This window comes from Ptiloglossa arizonensis, chromosome 6 (genome assembly GCF_051014685.1).
Source record: "Ptiloglossa arizonensis isolate GNS036 chromosome 6, iyPtiAriz1_principal, whole genome shotgun sequence".
Lineage (NCBI taxonomy): Eukaryota > Metazoa > Arthropoda > Insecta > Hymenoptera > Colletidae > Ptiloglossa > Ptiloglossa arizonensis.
Window position 1 is genome coordinate 23,629,918 of NC_135053.1, and position 16,950 is coordinate 23,646,867.

The window sequence follows — 16,950 nt, forward strand, 5'->3', positions numbered from 1 at the left end:
GTTAGTCACGGCAGGTGTTTCATACAGGTGTTCAGTCGGCTAGTGGCGCGTAGTCGCGTACCCGGTGTGTATGTTGCTCTTTCGACGAAGTATTTTCCGATATCAATCGCTTACAGAAAGAAACGCGCGTGGGTTTTATTTTAAATTTGTAACAATGTTTCGGTCACAGTGTGTGGTGGTTGATTCAAAATATCGTGAAAGGTGATCGTTGCTAACAGTAGAATTTTCGCACGAAAGATCAGCGGCAGACATCGCGGGATATATTGTAGCTGGATATTATGCTAATCACGTTACGGTCAGAATGCGGGAGGAAGAACTCGAGATATCACTCAAGGTGATCAAAAATCTAATTTTCATTTCCATCCCAATATTCCCATACAGAAGACATACAATTCTGCTGTACAGCTGTGTGAAACAAGACTTTTTAATTGACGCGCCTTGAAAGATATTAGGATACATTAACGTTTCCTCAATAAGGAAGAAGTGGATAACTTATTTACACGAAGCGTAACCACTATTACTTGAATCCAACGCTTTTCGTTCTGAAATGAGAAATAAACGTAAAGAAATGTATTCCAGAGTAACGAGTTGTAATTGTCTTGTTGGACACAAATGTATTTCGTTAAAGTTTCAGTTTCAAATCAAATTTCGGAAATGCGTATGCGCAGTGGCAGATCTGCAATCTGCATGTTATGTATGTATACACTACCGTAGCCGGTTCAAATGTGCTATAGGTTAGGAATATGAAACTTGTATCTCTTGTTCCTTTTGCTTCCATGAGTTGGAGGGGACGAATAATAAGGATAATTATCAACGAATAGATAGAAACACGATACGAAGATAATTAACAATAATTGCTTGTTCTACGTTATAATATGTAATTTAATATAAAAACAAATGAAAAAGTATTTACGCAAAAGGTATTTGTTTTAAATAACGGATAAAACGTTCAAAATTTGTAGTCTTTAAAATTGAAAAAATTATTTCATACACACACCTACGCGCGCGCCCACATACACACACACACATGCATAATAATGTTTTTGATAAGAAAAACAATATCAACGCAAGTAAATAATAAAGAGCGTGACAGATTTTCCTTTTGATGGTAATTATACAAAAATATACGTTGAATATCCATATATTTTGAACTTGTGCGATATTTTATAGTTCTGCTCCAATGATTACAGTTTATCTTTCAATTGCTATAACGGTACATACTGACATTTTCATAGGCATGTGCTCGTGTAAGACGACGTATTACTTTTACTGTGCTTATTGTCTGTAGTTGGAACAAGCAGTGCGTACGCGCGTAGATCGTTACATCTTGCTGAGAAATATGCAACGAAATTAACGCTTTTCCATTGAGAAAAGTACTGAATCATCTTCGTATTTAACGCGTCTTAATAGACTTTTTATATTTACTAAAAACAGAAATCCTGTTTTATTCACTTAATAATCTATATTTGAACCTAATTGTTTTGAAATTAAAATTCCACGATCACGAAATATGAACATGATTCGAAAGTTATTGATTTTTGTTTTGAGAGATATTTATTGTTTATAAACAATGCTTTTTATTAAAATTTTCTGTGGTAAACGCCTTATACCGTTATTATCACAAAAGTTTTTTAAGCGATGTTACTTAATTTTCGGTGGATGGTATACGGTATTCATTTGCTTGGAATGTGATGTTTTATGGTAATATTTTTTATTCGTGCGGGAAGGAAATTTTAGCCATTCGAACATCGGTTGCTACAACACGACGTTCGAATAGCTTTTTCTAGTCATTAAATCAGGCGCCCAAAGATGCGTGTCCAATGAATAATTTTTATGCTTAAAAATTCTTCGTATTTTAAGGTCAATCGTCGAATATTTTACTCATTGAGAGTAATATTACTCCGTGAATTATGTACTAACACATATTAGCGGAAGTGGTTGAATAACAAAACAAAAGAATTATAAATAGAAAGCGATATAGTAGTGTAGCAATAATTAAATTAACGTTTGCATGTTACTGAGACTGTTATTGTGAAGATTCAATTCAATAAGTTTTTCGTCTAATAAAATATGCTTTTACAATGATTTGTGGAGTATGCTTAAGGAAATGCGTCAAATAATTCACAATTTATATATGAATATATTTATATAAACATATATACCAATATAAAGTAAATTACACAGGACATCACAGGACAAATCGTATATCCAAATTTATAATTATTATTTTTCTATGTATACTTATAAAGTTTAACCACGTTTGTAGATTTAAGTAAATGTGGGAATATTCGTAATAATTTAAGTGTTCGTAGTGGAAGGTTGTTTAATAGTACGGGATATTGTTAAATATATTTTTTAATGCTACATTTACTTAAGAGTATTGTACTTAGACTATTCTATGTTTTATTAATTATATCGTGTTCTTGAATCTAATTAATTTCTATAATGAAACCGAAAATATTAATCATTCTTATTCGATACATATTTTGAATATAATAACGAGCTGCCGAATATTTGATATTATTCGAACTTTAACTTAACTGTTTACGTGATAAAATCGAAGGATGGGTGCTTAGTTGCTGATGAAATTGGGAAGGGAGTATCAGCCTGTTTGAGAAATTCACACGACTAACATATCTACACTACTTTACTTGGTGTGTTGTTCATTTTCAATGATTATTGCGAAATCGTGGTTGAAAATTGTAATTAACCGGATCTGGAGAAAGAAAGCTTGACGAAGACCGATGTTACGATTATATAGTATTCTAAACTAGTCGGTTCATTTAAAAATGTTTCAATCGTTCGACAAATCGTGTCTCAACGAATAACATTGATATCATTTTATTTTGACGTTGTCAATGTGGAAAACGGTACAATCGATTTGGCCATCGTTCAAAGCACATTCGCAGAAAATATTTCTCGCTGTTTATGATGGCAATAAAAGTCTTGAGAATGTTTGCACATTCGAGTAATCTTCTTTTTACTTGGTACGATACTTCTCCCATTAAACAGGTACAGTTTACAATGTGATAGTATCAAATAATAATAATTTATTATTTATTATATAAGTAATGTACGCTTTTATCCATACATTTCATAAATAGTGTATAATGAATAATGTATAAATATTATTATGGAATTCGGCCACGACTGATTGAGCTGAACTCTGTTTGTACGAAATATGAATGTAATTTGAATATTTTAACGTTAAAAACATATAGTACGAAACGTTGTATTTCGTTAAAATTATTTTTCTATCCTAAATAAGGATTTAACGAAAAGCACAGAATTTCTATGTTTTTCAACAAGGTATAATTTATTTATCGAGGCACGTAATCATCTATAATTTACAATATTTCGAAAAACGTGTAGAATTGTAAAATTGAACGTAGGAAAATTTAAGGAAGAAAAATATCTATCGGTGTAGCTATCGAACACAATTCCAAGTTAATTTCGTTTTTGTTTAAGTAGAACATTATATTCTTTACTCTGTAGGGTAACAGTTTTTTAAACGGGTTCAATGATCTGTCGTGCAAGGTCATTCAAGGTCATATACACATAATGAAACGACCTTCAAAGCAGATATCGAGAAGTTAAAAGTCGAAACATTGTAAATTTATTGCAATACAATATCATTATCTAAATGAAAAGTATAATTTTCTATTTAAAAACTATCGACAGTGTCGATCTTGAAATGTCTGACACCCTTTAGCTACTGATTTTTTTTCTATACAATTACGACTTTCTTAACTTCAACCTTCAGACTTCTTAATTCTTAATTGTTTTCTTCTTTTTTTTTTTTTACTCAATATACTTTCCTTCCGTTTCTATATATCAATTTATGGATTAAAATGGTCTATCCTATACAGTTCCCTAAAGTTTTCTATTGTCAATAGAATTATTAATACTTCATCAGTTGAAATACAAATATTTATACATATATATCTCAAAGTTCTAATGATCGGTCGACCAAGTATGTACGTGGAACTTACACGTTTCTGGACAAGGTGCGGTGTATTTTATTAGGGTGGGCTGGTTTCCTATATATAGTTTCCTACAGAAGCTCGATCTCAAGGACCGGTTCACGTGGACTCGGGCCCTTATCGACTTAACCCACTTTCCGCTTTAGGCGCACCGTTATCTTGAATTTGGCAGAATTATTTAAGGTACAACGCCCTGGCCGATCACGATCCTCGAGATTTTTAACAGATTTCTACACGTAATAAACGTGTAGATCTCTACACGTCCATTACCACGAATATCGGAAGCGTTGAACTCGGTGTATTCATGTCAAAGTGTAGAACGATGTTTACGGTTTATATTTTTTCAGAAATTTTCTTAACTTTTCTAATCTATTTGTTAACGACTGCGCCGATACCCACGATTAAAATCGTTCTTGATTTTTTATAGGTGTGACAATTAAAAATGAACATATTTCAGTTCGTTCGCTTAATTCGTTCGTTTAATACTTTATTATTTTAAACTTACTGGCGACAATTTTATTCTCTATTCGGCACGGAGATTACGCAACAAGTTAGATTTACTATTTCAACCCAAAGATTTTAAGGGATTGTATTTAAAATCGTGCTTTTAAGAACGTTCAAGTAAAATTCTCCATAAACTGTTAATTAGATTAAACGTATCGTAAGGAAGACGTACCTTCGGTATCAGTGCTAGTGTATTCGTAATTAATTGCTTCCTTTTCTGCTTCCTTTTCTGCTTCCTCTGAAATTATAGCCAGCTAGTAACTGTACTTGAAAAACTGTTAATCAACCTGAAATCATAAAAGGCCTTTGCACGCGGTTCGACCATTTTTCCTGTGTCAAGGTTTTTGTATTTTACGTCTCTTCATTTTCAGAATTAATACCTCTGCTAGGTGGCAGAAAGATGTCGTATCAATAATTCTCTTCAGACACATGTTAATGACATCTGTGTTAATAGGTGAGCAAGTTGTTCATTTTTGGACAGTCTTTCGTGGATACTAATCCCGAAGGTACATTCTTAATAGTGGCATTAATCATTCAAAGGATGTCAAATCACGCACGGACGATAGATTTAAGGCTTATAAATATTATTGACGTGTACTATAATTGTTCCGTTGCCTTTCGGTATTAATAACTAAATAATACCATTATTTATAATTTCCTCGTTTACACGACAATGTATTATTTGTAACGTCAAATATTCGATGACTGAAAATAATTCAGTACGTTGACAAATTTATTCGCTGTATAATAAACTTTAATGCTCGATAACGTCGCGAATGTATGTTGATATATCCCTGTACGAGAAATGTATTGAAAATAAATGCTTCTTTGTAGCTCACCGTACTCTTACCGATTACTTTCTGCTTGTAATACATTAAAACGTTCCACTGCACTTAGCACTACTACTACTACTGTTATTACTACGATTTTTTATTATTACCATCCTTGATACAGCTACCACCACTTCTACCGGTACTGTTGCTGCAGTAACATTTCGTTGTTTAAGTAAGAAACTTCAATTTACCGGTCTCCTTGTTTTATTATTTTCGGATCTGAAACGAGCGGGTCTGTGTTTGCAAAATGAGATTAACCTGGCTCGACATTCTCATTGCTGGATATAAAACTAACTATTATTTTATTATCGTTGTTCTCGTACATTCTTAACGTTATTATCGTATCTACTCGTTTGTTAGGTCTGCCACGAAAACAATTACTATCCGCAGGAATACTTTTTTTTCTTTTCTAACATCAAACGATCCTGTCGATCGTATCCGTAATAGGATCAATTTGTTCGATATTCGTGTTATAGGGAAAAAGTTGGTGCGTTTTAAACGATCAACTTATAATCGCTTCGCAGGAGAGCCGCGCGAGAAATTAACTACTGGATTTATGCTTCTTCTCGGTCGTCTCGACCTATGGCTTTTAGAAAGTCCACCTACAGGATTATCGTGCCTGTAACGCACGCTACCGTCACTAAATCCGAAATTATTCTTAATTACGAGCAGCTAGGGATCGTTTCGTGATCACATTACAACGGTTTACCGATGTTAATCTATCGATAGTACAGGTTTTACTTGGCCGGACCTTGATTTACATCATTTTCGTCGTTTTCTTCGTTTCGATGTCGTTGCGCAACGTTTCGATTATTTCGAGAATGTGGCGTGCTTCCGTTTCAAGGTCTCTTAACATTAAAATTACGTGGAAAGCTGACTTTTTCTTCTTTTCTTTTTTTTTTTTCTTTTTATTTACAGGTGGTGATAGTTGGCAACGGTGCCGTAGGGAAATCATCGATGATCCAAAGGTTTTGCAAAGGTACTTACACGAGGGACTACAAGAAAACAATCGGTGTCGATTTTCTGGAACGGGAGATCGAGTAAGTGAACAAATACAACAGGAATTTATTGTACACGCGCAACAGCCATTTTGATTTACATTTTGCTATATAATTCATTCGAACGGACAATTTTCGTTAACTGTACACCGACGTGTTCGTCGTGAAACGATGGTCGACGATATATGTGGACCGAACCGTAGTATGTTTAACGATCGAAAAATCACCAAGAAACGATCGCGCCGACAACGTTTTTGCTTGCCGTAATCGGATCATCGCGGTATCTTTATTAATCGTTCGAGAAAAATCTGTTCGAGCAAGTATCGAGCCGGTCAGTGATGGTAGCACGAAAGTCGTTTAATCGGTGGAAAAATGTTTGATTCGATCGAGCTCGCCTCGTCAGTTCCCGTGAAATGTATGATAAAACGATCTCGGAATCTCGCGAGCGATCGAACGCACGATTTTGTTTGTTTGCTTTGGTAAATTGCTCGAAACCTTGGAATTCGATCGTTGCTTCAAAGTCACAGACGATGAATTAATTACGATGCTCATGGGTACGCGACATCGGTAGGGAAAACGTTTACGAACCGCAACATTCCTCGATCCACGTTTCTTCGAGTCTTTTGTCCACGATCGCATCGAAATTATCTCACGAGTGGTGGGAATATTAATATCCGGGATAAGAGAAAATCATTTTCACGATGCTGAAAGTATAGGAAGATAAGCAGCTGCAACGTCGGACGATAATTAAAGACTGTGTTAAAGAAGAATGCATAATAGGTGTATGTTCCGTGCCTGTGTGTACGTTCCTCGAGTTAATTACGTTCTGTGGAAGATGTCCTATTTAGTCTCGGTTATCCTTTAGCCATTTTCTGGAAGATCGGCGAACATCTGTCGACGTTTCCCAATCGATTCTGATTGTACAACGAAGTATGCAATTAAATCACCGTTATTGTATCTGTTTAATTAAATTCACGTTACGCGCCATTATTCCTTCGATCGCTAATTAAGGAGAAACTAAACATTTTCTATGTAATAATCCGATACGTTGTTTTGGCGCAAATTTCGTTTAGATGTATCGTCGAGTGATCGTAAAGTTGTTAAGGGAACAATTTGCATAAAATTCTTCCACAACGTTCAAGATCGCTCATAAATTTGTAATTATTCAGGTGTTCTCGAGAATACTTTCGTTCTGACATTCAGTACTCTCGGAAATTATTTCTGTTTCGTGAAGATAGAACTCGCGAACGTTTATCTACCCGTTAGAACTTTTTTAGAACGTTCAACAGTTTTTACGGATTCTTATCTCACAGTTTACCGACGAGTTTCTTTTTCACGACTTCGATTCAATCGTCGCGGTTCGCTCGATCTTACACCGTTGCAATCGTTGAAACAAAATTGCACATTGGTTTCATTTAACGTAACTTTCCTCGTTACTGCAACAGGATTAATTTCCGTGTCCTTGTTCGTGACGTTCGCGTTGCAAACCATAGTGCATTTCACGTTCGAACGAGATTCGCAAGAAACTTCTTTCCATAATAGCCTCGTTAAAACGGACGAAGTTATTGCACGGTAAAGAAACAAACACGAGCCCGAACGTACCGTATAATAATAATAATAATGAAAAAAGGGACGGTCTGATTAGCCGGAATGAAATGAAAACGGCGGAGAAACACTTGCGTTTTTATATCACCGAGTTGACCAGCGTCCAAGCGTAAAGTGCTCTAGTGCGATAAAGAAGGTCGTACACGAATCTCCAATTGTAAAGTGTTTCTCGGTCGTTGAAAGTGTACGTGCAAATTAAATAAAATCGGACGAAAGTCTATCGTGACGAAGGTTCCCGACACTCCGTAATTAAAACGACCGATGCCTGTGTACGAACTTGTAACATTTCTATTTCTTAGAAACGAGTCACGGGACTTGCGTTTCATCGAACTTCCAAAGTGAGTTGATATTTAGGAGTTGAGATGCTCAACAATAGCAAATAATTCTACGATCGCAACTATTAAAACTTTACTAATCCGTAACATCGATTATCTTCACATATTCTAGTACTTTTACAAAGTTGCTTTTCCAAAGAAAAGTATCCTCATACATTTCTCAATTCCTAGCTCAAACGATCGATACGATTCGTAACGTTGGAATTATTCGTTAAAATCGGAACCGTGTTCGTTCCGAAGCTGTCCGAGTTTAAATCTAAACCATCGAGGTAACCACGACCGGATGGAACAGATTACAGTCAACACGTGTTCTTCCAAGTAGATAACCGAATATCGTGTAAGATTACAGAGGGAATTGACCAGTGAAAAGGGGAAAGAGAAAACTCGACCGCATTTCTCACAACCGAACCCGTAACTGGGTTGCGCGATGAACGAACCAACGTCGCATTCCGTTATTTGATTTCAGAAATTCGTTCCAAGATTTCATTCCTCGCTCGGTGGATGTACAGTTACCACACTTTCATTAATATTATCCTGGATCAATGACTCCCGAACGCGGTAGAACAGAGGCCTGTAAACCATCTCGATGATTTCCAATTGATCACGTTTTCGTTTCGCGGTCTCTTGGGCCGCGTTTCAACAATCCCGCAGACCGATTCTTTATTTTCGGTGCGTTCGCCGAAAGGAAGAAGTTGCAAAAAGATACTTCCCTTCTTAAAAAGGCGACCACGATTGCCACGGGGCGGGAGTGCATCGGGAAGTATCCCACGATAGCTGGTGTCGAGACGAATACGACGCGCGCTTCTCAGGGACCTAGAAACGTGTTACTTGCTCCTGGAGAAGGAAAAAAAAAGAAAAGAAAAGAAAAGAAGGCCTCGCGAGCCGCGATCCGTATGCAAATAATTCACGAGCGACGAACGACGAACAGAATTTCGTTACGTCGACGGACGAGATATTATAACCGGGCAATTTGGAACCGATGGGACATCAAACGTACCATTTCGAACGAGTTCTCGTCCGACTGAATACGGAATTGGAACGTTTCCAAGCGAGCACGTACATGTAAGTCATTTCCGCGAGTTCTCGTTTACGATATGGTCGAACGGAACGGTATCGGTGGATGCAACGCGTAACGAAAACATTCGATCGAGCTCTCCTTTACGAAACAGTTGTTTAAAATGTTTCAACGGTTCTCGTTCGCGAAACGGACAGATCGGACCGTGAAACGTCCCGTTATAGACACCACCGGACAATATCCGTTTCGTTTCCGATATTCGCGCTCCCGAAGATGAATAATTTCTTTCGCGAAACAACGTAAAACTCGAAATCGAAGGTAGACCGAAACAACTGCGAAACGTTTCTGCAAGTTCGGTGCGCAACAGTGCGGAACGTGCAATCTCTTGGTAATCGTAGTCGTGGGTCCGTTACCTCTATTTGGTAATGAGAACTCTTCGAAGAGACGAAACGGTCGAGAGGTGGAGAACACCGTCGATTGTGTGCACGGTGGGACAGGACTGGTAACGAATAAACGGAGAACGTTGATCGAGATCTTTAGCGTCTTCCTTCGGGAATCATCCCCTTCGGTGCGATACCACCGTTTGTAAAAATAACCGAGCGTTGAAAGTAAAATCAGCTGTGTACCGTATTCTTAACGCTCTAACCGTTTCGCGGTCCGATCCGTGATCCGAGAAACACGCGCGGTTCTATTTCAAGTTGAAAAATATATCGCGCGTAAAACGTGTCGCGTTGAGTAGGGGATCGGTTGGTCCCCGGTGTGTTCTAACGGGTATACGATTTCCATGGGATCCAGTTTTCACTGGACCCGTATTCTCAGGTGTTGTTCTAAGCGGCATCCGTTGTTCCACAGGGTGGACGGCGAGGACGTTAGACTGATGCTGTGGGATACCGCCGGTCAGGAGGAATTTGACGCAATCACCGCCGCTTATTATCGCGGCGCCCATGCCTGCGTCCTCGCTTATTCAGCCACTGACAGAGATTCCTTCGACGCCATTCCTTCGTGGAAGCTGAAGGTACGACTTGTGGCGCGAGACATACACACGGTGCTGAACCGGTGCAAGCACGTTTCCGTAGGTAGTCACGACGGAAGGTGGAATGTGAAAGTGAAGGTGCCATTAAAGCAGGGGCTGATTTTAAGTCGCTACGCGGCCACGTACGTTTCCACAGGTAGCGGCACGGCCTAGATCATTTCGCGAAAACGCGTTCCATTGAATCCCCTGCTCCTCTCTCGTTCATCGCGAACCTCCATCTTTAACGAACGCGTTCCCGCTGACTGAGTTACGTTACACATTCGTCCTTACCTTTACCAACGGTATTTCAATGTTTTCGTACGGTCACGCTTCTCAACGAAATTTCCACTTCGACGAAGAGTTTCTTTCCCTCGAAGTATCCGCCGGTATTAAAATTAAATAGATTTTTCGCGATTCACGGTGTCGCACGGAGTGTCCTAAATAACGTAAACGTTGCCGAAATATTCGATGTAACGGAGACCTTCGCCGGACGAGATCGATTTAATATTTTCGATCGTTTTCAACAACGTCGAACAGAATCCTACGGACGATACAAGTAGGTAAGGAAAAGTTGAATTTCTCGTCGATACACTTGCCTGTTTCCCTCCCACCATCGTACGAAACGAGTCCAGTGTATAGAATGCACGCGATTGTTTGCACCGAGTACCTACCTACTTGGTGATACCTTAAAAGTACTCACGCGGTGTCGTAGTTTTATACGGTGTCCCTTAATGATCACTGTTCGTTACGTGCAAACGAAACGATACGGTATTTCAGCAATGCGAATAATTGGTGGTCGACCGTGATACGGTATTTATTGCGGACACGATTCGAAACGGACGGGGGGAGGGAGGGAGGGAAGTAAAAAGTACAGAGAACCGAGAAGCTTAGGAATTGTCGCAAGAAACTCTTGAAGAAGTATTGCGCTATAGGCCAAGTTGGCTCGGAGTCATCGTCCATATGTAGTACAAAAGTATTCGTATCGGTGATCACAGTTAACGCAGCAAGAGCAAAATACAACCGCGGACGATTCTGATGAGACATTCGAGATCATCGGACACGCTCTCGAATTCCTTTCGTAGAAACTTGCATGTTGGCTTTTTTCTCGCTGCCGAGTAACTGCCGAGAAAGGTGTAGCTGAACCTCAAACAAGGACAAATCAACGCGAATAACTGTCGTAACGAATCGTATTCTACTTCGACGTAGTGTTTCCGGTACGTCCTTCTTTTTCCCCCAATTCGTCGCAAATTGGAAAGTACACGTTGCTCCGAGTACATAATTGGAAGATCGGGTACCCGAATTGATCTTACGCGTAAATATTTTCAATTGGAACAGGAGCACCACGGTGTGCTGTAACGGTGGTCGAAACAAGCGGAAAATGTTTAATTGATTGTTCATCCAATGTTCGTTCATTTTTTTTCTCTCGTCCTACGCGAATCGAACGTTTACGCGGAAAAAAAAAACAGTTACGCCGTGAGCCCCGAAGAAATTTCTTAACGCCAATTAGAAAAGCTCGAATCCTGTTCACCGATGAGGAACACACGATCTCTTTTGGTTCGCAGGTGGAGAACGAGTGCGGTGAAATTCCCACGGTACTCGTGCAAAACAAGATGGACCTGGTTGATCAGTGCGTGATTGATCCGTAAGCGTAACGCCTAGTTTGCTTAATTAGCGGCGCAATTTCGAGTAATCTCGAGCGTAGCATTGTTTCAGGGACGAGGCCGAAAGGCTAGGTCGCGCGCTAGGCTGCAAACTTCTAAGAACGTCCGTGAAAGAGGACGTCGGAGTCATGAGCGTCTTCCGGCATCTGGCGTCACGATGTCTCCACGACATGCGTCGCTGTGACGACGATTATCAGGACGACCTGAGATTATACTCCGCCGGGCCTAGATCTCCTTCTGTAATAAGTGAGTGAAGTCCTTTCCCTTAGTTCTCCCCGCCGATGGACAGTGCTTTTCATTTAAACGATCTCATCCACCGTCCCGTGTATTCGGCCCAACGATTGGTAATCGATTGTTCGTCGATCCGTTTTAAAATTACTTCGAACAGTCCCAAGATTTACAGCGCTACCATCTCGATATTCGTTCCTAATTCGTATTCTCGTATCGTCGTCTCGTGTTGTCCGCCGATGAACGAAGTCTTTTACACGTAGACGCAAAAAGAATCTAGAGATACGGCTGGTCGAGGCTGGAGAGCCCGAAAGAGACGTTCGTGCGTAGCGTTGTCGGTGTCGTCTGGATAAAATTTCATTGGTTGTTCGCGCGTAGAGATCTAGCGAAATTGAACGATACGTATACAACGTATCCTCGTATCGCCCGGTAAAGGAACGATCGGTTGAATATTAAATTGACTCTACGAGTTTGTTCGCTTCGATCATTGAACGAAAATATTTGTTTGCTTCAATGTTCGAAAGATTTCTTTTTCGATTCTTTTGCGACACAGAAGGTATCCCTTTCGTGCACGAGTTCTGAGTCTCGCGAAACGCGAAACGCGAAACGCATCGCTTGCATTATACCGGGTCGCTGTTACTGCGGTCGTATCGGTTGCAACTTACATCGCATCAAATTTGTACGAGCGAGAACAATAAGGATGCAGCCGGCTCACACGTGGTCGATCCGATAGACGGGCTGACCAGTCGTTTAGCCCGTAATGGCTGTGTGAAAAGAACAGTGCGCTTTCTTGGAAACTCCTCCGTGAAGATGCATAATGTATTAACTGTGCCGGATACGCACGCTTGTACGTACATAGAGGTCGGGTTGATCCTGCCGTTTCGTCCTTAAGTATATCGTCATCACGTTCGCGGTTCGTGAGGAGACAGATGTATCAGCTCGGATTCGAAGTAGATTATTTTTGCGAGTTTCCGTTCTCGAGGTTTGCTTCTACGATTCGTGCAAAACGTTCGCCCCGGGCTTAAAAATCGTAACCAAGCTGACGGACAAGACAAAGGGACGGCCGAACGTTGGCCCAGATTTAGCAGGTGGTCTACCCCGGTTAGTATTTGACCAGCAGTCACGCATGCAGAGACGTGTACACGTAGATCGGCGAGTTGCGCTCGCCTCGTGCAGGGACGCATGCATAAAACTGCATTATCGAATGCACGTACACGTAACTTCGTAATACCAGAAAGTTCTGCACGAAATTGTAAGATTATAATTGGGTTCGTTGCGATTGTTCGTTGAAGACGCGTTTCGATGATCCGATCGATCACGGATCGCAATTGTGCAACAGTACGAACACGTTTTCTGGCATCGCGTACACTGCAAACAACTGCATCTGAAACACGTGATCGTTTTTGTTACCGCCAGCACGATGTTTGAAATAATTGAATTAGCCACGATCGAACGACGTCATCGATATTTTTAAAGCTACTCGTACTGTATAAATGAATCCTGGTGATACGAATCAAATAGCCGGGTACACGAATCCTTGGGTTTTCAAGCAGCTGGTATTGCGTTGCATTCACGGGTACGGATCGAGTAGACGAGATACTATATTCGAAGTAGAAAATATAGGCCGCTCAAAGTCACTCAATGTGCAGTGACGTCAACCACGTCCCCCACTTTCACACCGTGTTATTATGGTGGGAATTAGCCGCTCAATGACCCATTGTCTGTCTCGAGTTTAGTAAACTTCTTTCGTTTGATTATATGCCAATCAACATTTCTTATACCTTTCCTTGAGCTCTCTCGGGCTTGCAGAAGCTTGTTAGAGTACAGTGTTCACATTTTGGTATCGCTTTGAACATTTCAAGTTTTATTTTTCCTGAAACTTATCCGGTATTCGAGTACTCGATCTGTCTCAATACTAATTATAGTGATGCAAACTGCTACAAGTAAAGGTATTAAATGTACAATAATTTTCGTGCTTTTAATATTTTGCTCGATGTTGTATAATGTGCGATGTATTTAATTAATTTTTTGGACGAGACAGCCTCTAATTATTTCGAGTAGTACAATGGAAAACAAGCCTGTTTAAACGTCAAGATTATTGAGAACCAACGGTTGAAAACTTCAGCTGCGTTCCTGTAGGGTGTAAGTACATCTTCTGATCGCGTGACTGCTACCATTGATCTTGATTCTTGAATAACGTGCAAGCGTGTATACGTAACACACACGCAAACATACGAACACATGTTTGAATAATATTTTTTTCTCGCTACCGAACATTGCCCAAAGAATGAACTTTTTGTTTTCTATGTTACGAAGCTCGTGCGAGGAGACGATTGAACTTAAATCGGCTCTCACGAAATGAATGTGAAAATAAAATCGAATTACTTTTTCAAGTTAAAAAAGAAAAAAAATAATTATTCGAGCACATTGTGTACGGGATTTAATTACACGTCATGAAAATGCCGACAGATAAAGAGTCTACTTTCATGTTGAACAAAAGAAACAATTACATTTCGGACGCGAAAAAATTTTCAAACGTTCTACGAGCGTATGTGGTAAAAGTGTGGGAACGGAGCATGAGCTACATGCACATCGAACCGACTTTAATTGTTTCTGTTATTTATTCTACACGAGCAAATTTCCTTCAAGCGTAATCGACCATCCCAATTAATACAAACTTAATCCACTGTCACATTATTAATTTACGTTTGAACAGGAACGACAAAGATACAAAATATTATAAATTATGCAGTGTGGATCATTTTATTGGTTAACGTAAATTATACAAATAACAGCCTAAATGTTTACAGTATGTATAGATAATGTGGAATAAATTAATAAACGCCATATAAGATTATTTATAGCATACGTATCAATTACAGTAACACGTTACCTACCACGATGAAATGGAGTGTAAGAAATTGTACTATAAACTTAGTAACGATCATCACTCGGTTTCGATCGTGCATTTCTCGATTTATGAAAATATACATGTATATATATATTATATATATATACATATTTATATCTATTACAGGTGCTTTTAGTCCAAACGGATCCACGTGTGGCCGGAGTACAGGGAATGGTACCATTGTTTTGCGGCCAGGAGCCAAAACAAAAAATCACAAGAAACGGAATTTCGTGAAAAACGCTTGTAGGCTACTTTAGTCTTTGCGTGGATAAATACGTGGAGAGCTGTAACGAATATATTTTAACCGTGTACAGACTGATATTCATATTTATGATGATATAAATATCCAAACTATGGATTGTTTCGTCAATCGTACGCTAATTGGTTTAACGATTTATGATAATTAGATAGGCACAACGTAGTGCATCGGGATCGCGATAAAGGAATGAACGCACTGCATGATTTATCTCTGAACAGTATTGATATATATCGGTCAGTTTGTGATACACACTCGCATTGATAAATAATTATTGAAATACTGCTCCGATACATGTTTTGCTTAAATTCGCTTTAATAATACATGGAACACTTAGCATATCGCAAAGCAAAAACAAACAATTCAACAACAAATTTTACTTGTTTAAAGTTAATCATTTCAATTTACAGTACAGAATTGTTAACGTCGTTTTATATAAATATCTTATTTTCCACGTGAATATCTTCTCATGACTGTGGTGAGAATCTTAAAGCGCCCTTTGTGTTTTGTAAATATATTATTTGTATGTGTCAAAGACGAACGTTGAAGAAGATAAGTATAGTGTTTTTTTTATACATTGAGTCAATACAATTGTAACGAGTGATCAGTTTAGATAATATATGGTAGTTCTTTTATAAAATTATAAATATTCCATTAAATAGAATATTTAAAACTAAAGATATTTTAAATTGTCTCAAATTCTTAGAAAATAATATAGACATTAATTTATATGTAAACAAATATCAATGTAATGGCTAACCAAATATTTTAGTTTGTAAGGAAAAAAGATATTATGTTGACAGAAAATACTATTTCGTAAACGGTAACTATAAAATATAAATAAAAATAAAACGTTTTGATTTTTAGATAGTTTCTTTTAATCAACAGTTTAAAGAGCATTGAAAAACCGTCCGAAAAATATACCTCGTAAATTTTTATACATTGCATTATGTTTTAATCACACATAAATGGTCTATTTCTTTAATTTATATCGTATAAAAGAATGTATTACAGACTGATTCTAAACTTCAACTTTACATTGGATATTGAATAAATAAAGAATACTGCAATTGAGTTTATAAAAAAATTGAATAAAGATATTGTATCACAAACATGTTAAACAATAAAGTGATTACATATACAATCTGAAATAAAAAAATAATTAGTTATTTAAGTGCAATAAATTGTTCTTTAAAACTACACCAGAATGTACATAGAATCCTTATCCATGTTATAATAAGTATAATATGTAGTAAACTTTTGAATTTGCACTAAACATGATAAGTCCATTTAATATTGATATATTACATACAGTCATATCTCGATTTACGTAATTTTTTTTAACCAAACGATCAAACTCGTGTCTATGTGTTTAGTTGTGAAATTTTCAAAAATATATACACAATTTTCTAATGAAAAAAGAAATATTATTAATTTTAAAATAAAATTAAATCTTTCATCCACAACTGTCAGAACTATTATCAAATAATTTAATAAAAAGAATATATGAAGAGCAATTAAAATAGTATCTAAAAAACTTGAAGAAATATCTCTGGAACAAACTATGGCTACTTCAAAATTGAAGGAACAAAGCGGAAATCGAAACAGA

At 38.0% G+C, this 16,950-nt stretch overlaps 1 protein-coding gene across 4 annotated transcripts; it reads left to right on the forward strand.

Moving 5' to 3' along the window:
- The first annotated feature begins 51 nt into the window (after window positions 1–51).
- Rab23 (RAS oncogene family member Rab23) lies at window positions 52–16,228 on the forward strand. 4 transcript variants are annotated; one of them, XM_076314509.1, is made up of 7 exons: window positions 281–334; window positions 4,859–4,941; window positions 6,239–6,360; window positions 10,126–10,288; window positions 11,848–11,927; window positions 11,999–12,192; window positions 15,212–16,225. In XM_076314509.1, exons 3-7 carry the CDS (start codon window positions 6,278–6,280, stop codon window positions 15,340–15,342), a joined length of 651 nt encoding a protein of 216 aa, XP_076170624.1. In that variant the 5' UTR covers window positions 281–334; window positions 4,859–4,941; window positions 6,239–6,277; the 3' UTR covers window positions 15,343–16,225. The 4 variants fall into 4 exon arrangements, with proteins under 4 accessions (XP_076170623.1, XP_076170627.1, XP_076170624.1 ...); XM_076314508.1 differs by lacking the exon at window positions 4,859–4,941 and having other exon boundaries at window positions 52–334; window positions 15,212–16,223; XM_076314512.1 differs by lacking the exons at window positions 4,859–4,941; window positions 6,239–6,360 and having other exon boundaries at window positions 52–334; window positions 15,212–16,228.
- The last annotated feature ends 722 nt before the right edge of the window (window positions 16,229–16,950 follow it).

What these genes read in the sequence shown, in the direction of transcription:
- Rab23 (XM_076314508.1), top strand. Translation starts at nt 302, where the DNA reads ATGCGGGAGGAAGAACTCGAGATATCACTCAAG. An exon ending in TTCCTTCGTGGAAGCTGAAG is followed by an intron (nt 10,289 to 11,847) that starts GTACGACTTGTG and finishes TTTGGTTCGCAG; the next exon opens with GTGGAGAACGAGTGCGGTGA. An exon ending in GATCAGTGCGTGATTGATCC is followed by an intron (nt 11,928 to 11,998) that starts GTAAGCGTAACG and finishes GCATTGTTTCAG; the next exon opens with GGACGAGGCCGAAAGGCTAG.